We start from the raw sequence: 10,875 nt of genomic DNA, 5'->3' as shown, positions 1-10,875 counted from the left end.
CAAAAAGGACCCAGCATTGCTAAAAACAACACTTTATTTCTTTTGTGCAGACTCGATTTACCTCACGAGACAAAGGCACAAGTGATTTCCTGCCTTGCGCTAATCTTTCAGCCTAAATAACATTAGGGGAATAAATCTAGTAGTCGAGCTTTTCACTTTACTGACGTGTGCAAATAATTGATTTGATTTACTAATTTCCCTGCATTCCAAGGGGTGTAAAATGGGAACATTTTTAGCAAACAACTGCTTCTTTGTGCCCTGAAGTGCAGTCGTGGACATCAAGCCCTTGTCAAGTCCTAGTGGGGGGAAGAGTGTGGAGGGTTCCCTCCACAGCCGCAGTCACATTCCTACGATTGCCCAGATATTTTTACAAGTCTCCTAATGAGAGCTGGGTCGCATAACCGAGAAGTCTGTGGCTGTACATGTCTCTTTAAACTTGATCAAGGCACAATAATAAAACTCAAGCGTTGGGAAAATGCAGAAGTGGATTACACAAATTTATTAGAAAATGTGCGATTTGAAAGAACAAACAACGGTTTTTAGCGAAAACCAGTGACTGATGAGCGTTTACTTCAACCTCTCAAAAGCCATTTTGAGATGAGTATGGGTTAAGTCTCCAATCAGCCTTCTAAAATTCAGTTTTGTGTGTGTAATTTTTTGAGCTGCCCCTCTCATGTGATAAGAAGAGGTCACAGCTGTTTGGAAAAACCCAAGAGGAAACTACACAAAGATATGCACGCATAACTGTGAAGATCAGGACTCATTTGCATCCGCAGAGTGTGTTCGAGTGCATGGTACTGTGAATGCTTTAATGTGTTTTGCACGTACTAATGACCTTTCAGTCACCTCTCAGGAAATTTCTCATTGATAGGACGAGCCACGTCACTGATATAAAACAACCTTGTGGGGTTAAATCTGGTTCAAAATAAATCCTTACAAGATTTTTTTTCCCAAATTCGCCATGACCTTATACTATGTGTCCATGTGTGTCCACAGGTTCCTCTTATTACGACAACGTAAGACCACTAGCGTACCCCGATTCTGACGCTGTTCTCATCTGCTTCGACATCAGCCGACCAGAAACATTGGACAGTGTCATTAAAAAGGTCAGTGTTTTTATTTCTATTCTCAAGCGCTTTACATCAGCACTTAATATGTGCTTATGGAGGAAAAGCAACCAGAAAATCCACCCGATCAGCATCTCATAATGACGGATCTCTGTGCCAGCAGCTTTTCATGCTCCAACGGTTGATCAAATGAGAGGCTACAGCCTCCCGTTCTTTTTTCATCAAAATGTCCACGGATACTTGACCTGCATCGCCTTAAGAAATAAAAGGTCAGCGTGAAGAATGAGAAGGGAGGCTTTGCAGCCGGGTGGCTTCGAGAAATATATCTAAAATGCAAATCAGTCAGCCATATCCGACGGGTTGCTTCAGCGACCGCTACTACAAACTGAGCTTTTAGAATTTCAAATTTAAGTTTAGCTAAACAGCTGTCCGGATGTGAGGGCTAAATGTTAGAATTCATTGCAGTGCGAGTGATAGAGGGGTGGAGTTCCCCCTTGTGGTTTGTGAACTTTTTACAGCCTGTGGGCCACAAATGGAGAAATATCTGAGGTGTTTAAATTACCAACTTGATGAGTTTTCTGTGCTTGCACGTCTATCATGTGAACAGGCGCTTTTTCTTTTTACTGGCTTTGCATCTTGAGTCCATGTGAATGTGTTCGCCTTTAAATTACACACTTTGCAGACTAAAGACTTTCCCACAGCTCCCCTGTTGACGTGTTTAGAGGTCTGTGGGGAGCTGGTAAAATTCCCTTGAAGTTTTTGCAGGTCTAACCCTTGACAGCGTATCTCGGTGGCCTCTTTCAACAACGGGGAGCATTGCCTGCTTCTCGTTTTAACTTTTTTTTTTCCCAGGAATTACTTCGCAGGAGGGGCTGCCGTGACCCCTGGCCCCTCGTTGTCACCCCGGTAATCCCTGAAACTCAGGGGGCGCATGGAAAACCTGTTGCACAATCCGCATCCCAAATTAGACTCTTGACCTGCAGAAGCGAGGAGGCCTTAGAGGTCGCTGGATGACAGCTGGGGGAGGAGAGAGCGTTAAACAATCAAAGCTTTTGACTGGGCCATATCAACAGAATAGGGGCCCGTTTGGGAGGTTAAAGGTGGCGCTAAGCGTGAAGGATGAGCGGACACCGTGACATTTTGCACGCGGCAGGCGGTATAACTCTGAGCCTCCTTGCATTTGGGTCGCCGGGAAGAGCGACGGTGTTGGTTGAGCCGTGTCTCAGAGTGACATTTAATCTTGAAGTGAGTTTAGAAGGGAGACACCTAGACCTTTTTCTGAGGAGAACCTGAAATAGATCTGTTGACGGAGAATGCATGAGGAATGTGTAATGTTTTCTAGGTAGAGTGGAAATCTGAGCTGCACAAGATAACACCCGGTTGAGCTCGCGCAGTGAAACACTGAGCATTGCTTCAGACAGAGGCAGAAGGAAAGTGATTTCAACAAATCGTTTTTACTTGCGGATATGACAAACATCAGTGCAGCCTCTTGGTAAATATGGCGGCTGATGAAAGGAAAAGAGCAAAAACATTTTTCTCATCATAATCAGAGAAGTTGTTGTTTCTGAGTAAATTTTCAGTGTTTCCATTTTCTGCAAAGTGGAAGCGCTTGGCAAACAACATGTGAATGCCAAGCGGACCGGAGACCTCTCCAAGAGAATCAGCTCACGGGGAACAGCCTCCATTTAGAGTTGCAATAAAATAAACAATGAGAGGCTAATTTATTTTTGAGTAATAATTTACTAATAACACTTTAATAGTAAAGTAATATCCATGACTTTATTATATATTGCATATTTCTTCATAGTGTTCAGCTCCAGCATTTTAAATTCAGCCAGCAGCATCGGACCGAGCTACTTGGACAACCATCAAAAGGAAATAAAATATTCAAACTCTGAAAAAAAACAAAAACAATTGCTCGATGTTTTCTTTTTGCGGTTGCAATTCTGGCTGATATTTAAACACTTTGTTCTGGGGGCTCTGCCTCTGAGAACAAACAGCCAACAAATCCTACCTTTCATCAACTATACGGCAGTTTTCCTTCAATAAAAGCCTGAGAAACGGAGGAACTGACAGTAACCCTGAGCCAGGACATGACATTTATTTATTTCTTTTTAGGGTGATGATTTTCAAAGCTTTGTAAAAATAAATACTTCCCCTAATCATAACGTGATCAACTCTATAACTCAGATATTTCCAAAAATCTGCAGTTGTATATCACTACTTCTGAATAATCAGTTCTTTGCATTAATGGCCCAGATTTGTTAAAGTGGAGTTCTGTGGGTTATTTCCAGAATTCACAATCGCATCTGTTGTAAACAGCATTCAGCCTACTCTCTTTCTCAGAAACTTCGTTTCACTCTGGGTTTGAGCTGTTTGCCAGTCAGAGTGGAGCTGCTTCCAAACAGAGTTCTGATATTTTAGAGTAGCAGCATTAAAAAAACAACAACTTTCTGGTTCATTCAAACATTAAGAGATCTTAAAAACTGTAAAATTGGCAGATGCCCCTTAACAATGGTAAGATACTGACAGCTGATAACAACCCACAGAACCCCGCATCCAAAATTTCCTAAATGTTTTCTCAGTTTAATCAAGACTTCTTGGGTTTTTGAATTTCTCATTTTGCGTTCCCTAAATAATAAACTACTACTGCTAATAAATAATTCATTCCAAGACAATTTAAGGCCTTCCAGATATATCTTCATGTTCATCTGTGCATGTTTGTGGATTGTTGGAACAAATTAGAAGGAAGTCTTTGTTGAAAAGACTTTTTCTATATCAAATTGAAATTGGCAAGAACTTGAAAATGTGCAAACTTTTTCAAGGAAATGTCAAAAAGTATGCAACGTAAAAATGAAAAAGTAGTTAAAATTAACCTCTTGGTTGTTCGTAGAAACACAACTTTCAAGGTTATATGCAAAGTTTTACACAACTAAACAATTTTCATTACTCTCCAGCTCCTCTGCATGACCAAAAAAAAAAAACTGCATAAATGCAGCATTAAACTCCATCTGGGAGCCAGAAGTTTCAAATGTACCTCAGCTTTTGTGTGTTTGTGTGTGATGTGTGAATATAGATTTTATTTTTCCCCTTTTGTCTCTGCAGTGGCAAGGAGAGACGCAAGAGTTTTGTCCCAACGCCAAAGTGGTGCTGGTGGGCTGTAAGCTTGACATGAGGACAGACGTCAACACCCTGAGGGAACTCTCCAAGCAGCGACTAATCCCTGTCACTCATGAGCAGGTAAGGATGAGCTGGAGATGGATATCTGAGATGAAAAGGGGGCGTTGGGATAAATACACAGATAGCGTTTCCTCCAAGATGGCTTCCAGAGAGAAACCTTGGAAGAAACACTTCTTGAAACATCAACTAAAGCAGAAGGGAAGCCACCAGGGATATTCATTTGGTTTTGCATTCTTAACAATCAAATACTACAGAAGCACAAAAAGTGCAGTGTAAAATCCCCTGAGGATGCTTTCTGTGGTTGGCCCACTGACCAAGAATGTGCTGATATGTAATTCAAGGCTGCTTTTCTTTTTTTTTTAAAAAAAGGCCACAGAAGAACAAGCGGCCAGTGGAGTTTACGTCCACGATAACCATGCAGATGTAGAGGTTTTTCTTTTTAAAAATGCAGAATGAATAGAAAACGGACGTTGATAAACGGGCGAGTCCTTTTATCGCATTCAGCCTTGGCCTCTAAGCCAAGGACGCGGGGGAAGAGAAGAGGGCAGGAGGCTGATGATAAACTGTAAATCTGGGAATTTTTTAATCAGCTCTCATTGTGCTTTCGTTACTGTCCTTCGGTGTACAAGTCAAGGTTTTTCTCCAAAGCTCAGCCACATAAAAAGATTAAACAAACAAAATCCAGATAAACAGAGGAGCAGATCGTATGCAGACCACATGAAACACTTGTTTTGGTTTCAATTTTGTTTCGGGGCAGCTGTGTTTGAAGATCCCCCTCCCCCCCCCCAAATAAAACACACAAAAAAACTGAGTCTACCAGCAGAGACCAGAACTGAGCACACAAACATTTTGGCGCTCTAATCCAATAGCTTGTGTTGTTATCCTGCTGTTGATCTCAAATTGATTTAGAGTAGAGCTGAAGAGTCGCCAGCGACAGTGACCACTGGGTGAACTCCAGGTATTTCCACTCTAATCTGCTGGAGATTCGATCAGCTGGACCCCCTCCAACCTGCCGCAGCTGAGTCTAAAACCGTTTTTCCACCCGATGAAGGCTTCGCTGCTCATTACACCAACCTGGGAGCGCGCGCCGCGATAGAAATCAAACCGCGTCAGCTGAGGATGTAAGCGCCGTTTGGAGATCATGCGGTTTTTAAGCCGCATCCTGTGTCCCACAACCTCTGCATGCGAATTAAAAGCCGCTCGCGAAACACGAGAGATCAGCCGAGTCTGAAGTGCACCGCTGAGTGGGGCCGAGGGATTTTGAAATTAAATTTGCTTCACTCGATCTTAAGCGAACAATTTGCGGTCTTAATTATCTCTGTTTATTGTTACATTACTCAGGGGTAATCTTCAGAGCTAGATGAGTTGTGTTTGAGTTTAGTCTCTCTGAACGGCTTCACTGACAACATCAGGCGCTTCCTCTTCCTGAGAAATCAGCATCTGTGTTCATCTTGTGACAAAAGGCCTTTGTTTATTCACTAATTGTTGCATTCTGCAACTTGAACGCTTCGTGCAAAAGTTACATTTAGCAGTCTGAACTGTCCACACATTTAAAACTGAGTGTAATTTCTTTGCTATGGACTATTTTCTATAATCTTGAGGTAAACTTGACTCGGTGTTGCCCGGGTTTACATCTGCTTACTTCAGTCTGAGCATCGACCAGCAAGGAAGAATCAGATGGAAATTCAGATGAATATCAGACTTTAAACGTGACAAGTTTCATGTTTAAAGTCTGATATTGTTGGAAATATCTTCTATAGTTATAACAAGCTTTGGGATTTTATAGATTAATTTTGGGCTAATAGATTAGAGTTTTAGGAATTTGTGCTTTGAAATGTTGGAGTGAAAAATTTGAAGGAACCCAGTTCAAGGAAATATGTCGATCTTTAAGTTACACGGGATCCAAGAGATTCAGCCTCCTTCAGTTGATTAGCTACTGTATTGTAAATTACTATTTGGTCCTAAAATCCTACTTTTTCTATGTCAAAATGTTTATTCTTTAGTATTTTTAGATCTAAATAAAGAACCAAGACTAAGAAATGCCTTTGAGTCAGATTGTTGGCAACCAAGTGCCTGAATGTGATTTAAATTCGGTTCTTTGCCAAGTTATCTGTTATGTGTAGACGCTACACTCATTTATCCATGAGCATTTATATAATTTTTTTATGGATCAGATTTAGTGACTTATAAAGCATAAAACACTAATCTGAAACAACCAAGTACTGGACTGAGTGCAAGTAGAAAACCTCTGATCAAAACAACTTTTAAAGATTACAACAAACATGAAGATGTCATAATTTGCAGTGTTGGTTTCCATGAGAATCAAGTAACAAAAATGTAACTTATCTGTTGGTTGCAACAGACTGGCGACCTGTCCAGAGTGTACCCTGCCTCTCGCCCAGAACGTTAGCTGGAGATAGGCACCAGCAACCCTCCCGACCCCACTGAGGGACAAGGGTGTCAGGAAAATGGATGGATGGATGTTGGTTGCACCTTCAGAAATCTACTCAAACGACATATTCCTATTGTGTTTATGCATGTGACGTCAATGGGAAGTCAGTTCTGCCCGTTTCCTGTCAAGATTAGGAGCAGTATTTCACATGCTTGGTGCGAAGCTGCTCTGTATTTTATCCTACCAAAGAATTGAGATGTTTCTCTATGAGTGTCAAGGCCTAGGACACTTCCATCAAAAATGTTTTTTTACGTCGTTTCTGTGGTTGGTAAGCTAAACCGTGCCGCTTTCTTAACTTCATCTCCCCTCTCTGTTTGTTCCAGGGAAGCGCGATAGCCCGACAGATGGGGGCAGTGGCCTACGTGGAGTGCACCTCCAAGGTTTCGGAGAACAGCGTCCGCGACGTGTTCCACATCACCACCTTAGCGTCGGTGCGGCAGCCGCATAAGCCTCAGTTGAAACGCAGCAGTTCCCGCAGAGGCCTGAAGAGGGTTTCGCATCTGCCCCTGCCGCCTCTGACGGGTCGGACTGAGCAAACGGACCCCGCCCCGGCCATCCAAAAGGACCGGGCCAAGAGCTGTACGCTAATGTAGAGAGAGCCCCGGCCTCAGTGATATGCAGTATATATGTAAATACACAAAACAGAAATATATGAAAGAGAAAGTCTATTTATTATTTGAGAGGGTTTTGTTTTTTCTTTTTGTTTTGTGCATTTTCAATTTTTTTGCACTCTAGATGAGGGAGAAGAGAAAAAACACTGCTCTGTGAAAACAAATGCTTTGGATTTTATTTCCCTTTTTTTGCTGTATGTGTGTGTGTGTGTGTGTGTGTGTGTGTGTGTGTGTGTGTGTGTGTGTGCGTGCGCATACTTTAGAAGCTGTTTACTTCTTTGTGTTGTTTTGAAACCATGGCAAATTGGACTAACCCTCTGGAAATGCAGAAGCCCCGATAGTGGAAGTGCGGTCTCGTCTGAGGGAATTAAAGTGAAATTAATTTCCTGAGAAGGATGGCGCGGCGGCGGCGGCGAGCGGGAAGTGGCCATGTGAGGGGAGCCGTGTTGATTCAGGATATCAGCGAATGAAACTTGTTGTTTTTCCACGGGAGGCGTTGCTCGGCTGGCTGAAGTTGCTAAATTTGGGAGGAAAACAAGCAAATCCATCATTTATGCTGAAAGTGGACTCTGGTGTTTATCTGAATGATGACAGTCTATTAAGAGCAGGTGGTGGAAGGAGACTGAAATGTTGTTAATGGTGTGTGTGTGTGTGCGTGTGTGCGTGTGTGTGTGTGTGTGTGTGAGCACTATCACCAAAAGTGCATCTTAGGAACAAAATATTGTATTTCCTTTTCTTTTTTCCCTCCAATTTAACACTATTTTTCCTCATCTGCTCCATTTGTGCCAGTTTGATTCACTGGGATTAATGCTGTTAACACAATTTTAAAGATTTGTGGGAAAATAAAATGCTTAAAAACCGGGGCTATTTTGTTGTGCTTGGACTCTGGGAAAGTGTAATTTCTGGTTAAACTGTATTTTATTGTTTTCATTATTTCAATGGCGTTGAACATGCTGCAGATTGATTTATTCTGTTTTTTCCTTTTTTTTCCTGACAAGTTTAAAGGTTTAATTTAAAGGTAAAATAAAGTGCATCTTGAATATCTGAGCAAACTGAAAAAAAAAAACGAGTCTGAAATTATGATTTCATTAATTACAGAAATCTATCCAGAACTTTGTTGCCTCCTGTCTGTCGATGTTTTTTTTCAATGAAATACTTTTGTCTTTTTGATCCAAAGAATATTTTCTAAACGCTTTGGGGATCCACAAGATGCATTTTCATCATATTAACATCATATTTGTGTACCTTTTAGCCACCAGTAGTAACCTAGCCTATTTCAGTTTGTTAGACAGGTTCAACTTAAGCAGTCTGTTGAGTTGTGGGTAAATGAAATTGCCCAAAAAATCTGGCTAACCACAATGAAATGATCCATCCATCCATCCATTTTCTTTCACCCTTGTCCCTTAGTGGGGTTGGGAGGGTTGCTGGTGCCCATCTCCAGCTAACGTTCTGGGCGAGGGGTAGGGTCACCCTGGACAGGTTGCCAGTCTGTCGTATAGGGCAACACAGGACAAACAACCATGCACACACACACCTAGGGGCAATTTGGAAAGGCCAATTAACCTAACAGTTATGTTTTTGGACTGTGGGAGGAAACCGGAGTACCCGGAGAAAACCCACGCATGCACAGGGAGAACATGCAAACTCCATGCAGAAAGACTGGGGCTTGAACCCAGAACCTTCGTGCTGCAAGGCAACAGCTCTACCAACTGCACCACTGTGCAGCCCACAATGAAATGATGATTTAACAGAGATCAGTCAGTTAAATGACATAGAGCCATTTGGTTTACACAGTTTTCTTCCCTCTCAATGAATGAAATCTTCATTTCAATTCCGCATCCTATATTTGATTAGCTCATCATTATCTAATAGGAAAATATATTTGGTGACCTGAAGCCGCCAAGTTTGACAAAAAAAAGCAAATAATTTGCAAATACTACATCTAAACCAAAATTCCCTCTATTAAGATTTGAAAATCTCTCTTTTCTTGTTTTTTCTTGTTTCAGCATGGCAAGAGTTAAAACAGAACAGCTCTGTTGCTGCAGCACAACTAGATAGCAGCTCTGATTAAACCGACAGAATCCATCCTTTGTCAGAGATTTATTATCTTTACCTGACAACAGTTTTACCTTTAGGCTGAATCCAAAGCTGAAAATTAGTCTCTCTCTCTCTCTAAAATGTTGAATTAGTCAATCTGTAAGGTGTCAAATAAGAAAAAAATAATAAATCTTGTTGTATATATGGAATACGGGTGCAAAAACACTGGGGGAAGATGTCAGTTTCGATAAACCTCCTTCCCCTCTATCATCTCTCTCTCCTCTGCCGTTTACATCATTCCCACTCCGTGTTTCAACATCTGAGCCGATATAATCTCCAGGCCATTTAGCTGGAGTGATGTGGCCACAACATGATCATTATGTGCGCTTACATAATTAAACTGGCATTGCAGAACCATCAAGCAGCAGCATCCACGGGTTACAGTGGAGCGCCGCTCCCCTCCCTTCTTCCTGCTAGGTGAACGTCTGCTTTGGCTTTTTGAGAGAAACACATTTCCACTAACGCGAGAAAGAGGAAACAGCAGGTCGCAGCAGATGCTCACTTCCCATAGACACCTGCTTCAACATTTTCATCTGATTAGGCCTCCTTGATTACCTGCTCAGTCAGGTCAGTAGCATTGCTACTGTTTATTGGAGAAAAAAAAAACATTTTCAGTTGTAAAAACACAGAGAGGTTTTACCACTTTAAAAAAAAAAATACTTATGCGACAAATAAAAATGCTAATATTCTCAAAGTAAACTTCCAGTGAATTTGATGACATAATCAGCATCCCCATAACGTCATGCAGAGATATTATCGCTGATAATATCACTGATGTTTGTCGCAAATGAAAGATTCTGCTCGCTTTGGTCTGAAGGGAACCAGAAAACCGCCTGGTGAGCAAAAAATAAATAAAAATCACAATTTAAAATGATGTTTCTGAGTCGTCCTCTCAGCTAAGATAAAAGCGTCCAGCTGGTTCTTTATCAGCATGAATACATGATACACATCCATAATCTCACCGTTAGTGCCAATTAAAATAAACAAGTACAACATATGTTCCCACGTAGATGTTTGCTTATTATAGCAAAACAAATTCCTCATTCGTTGGATCTGTCAAGCTCTAGAAAAAAAACTAACATTTTATATTTAAGAACTGAATGAAATAATTGAAACTCCTGGTTTCCCTATAAAGACACTTTGACATCTGTAATCCTCGGCTCTGAGTTTCCTCTGAAAAGACAAGCCAAGGCAGCAGGGATGGTATGTTTTAACATAATGCTGCAACATTTTGAAATATCAAATTTGAGAATGTTTATTTATTTATTTTTTCCCCAGCAGGGTTATAAATATCCACAGCATTTTTGAACTGTCTGCCCACAGAACGGAAAAGCATTTCATCTCAAAAAATATTTTCTAAATCTTTAAAGTGTGGGTTCTTCACTACTTACTGTACATCTGGCATTATTCTCAGACTTTGTGTAGTAATTTTGTTTCTTTTTACATGTTCCTTTATTTTACGCTTGTG

The 10,875-nt window shown here is 41.1% G+C and overlaps 1 protein-coding gene across 1 annotated transcript in view; it reads left to right on the top strand.

The window, feature by feature from the left end:
• The window catches only part of rnd2 (Rho family GTPase 2), a 31,433-nt gene extending 23,260 nt beyond the window's left edge, over positions 1-8,173 (top strand). The window contains exons 3-5 of the mRNA XM_008417001.3: positions 997-1,106; positions 4,173-4,307; positions 7,023-8,173. Of these exons, the coding sequence (XP_008415223.1) occupies positions 997-1,106; positions 4,173-4,307; positions 7,023-7,292 (515 nt within the window). The 3' untranslated portion in view covers positions 7,293-8,173. The remainder of the gene's footprint in view (positions 1-996; positions 1,107-4,172; positions 4,308-7,022) is intronic.
• The last annotated feature ends 2,702 nt before the right edge of the window (positions 8,174-10,875 follow it).

The sequence above is a fragment of the Poecilia reticulata genome, chromosome 8 (assembly GCF_904066995.2).
Source record: "Poecilia reticulata chromosome 8, P_reticulata-male-v2, whole genome shotgun sequence".
NCBI lineage: Eukaryota > Metazoa > Chordata > Actinopteri > Cyprinodontiformes > Poeciliidae > Poecilia > Poecilia reticulata.
The sequence above is the reverse complement of the archived record's forward strand: the minus strand, read 5'-3'. Positions and strand labels throughout refer to the sequence as shown.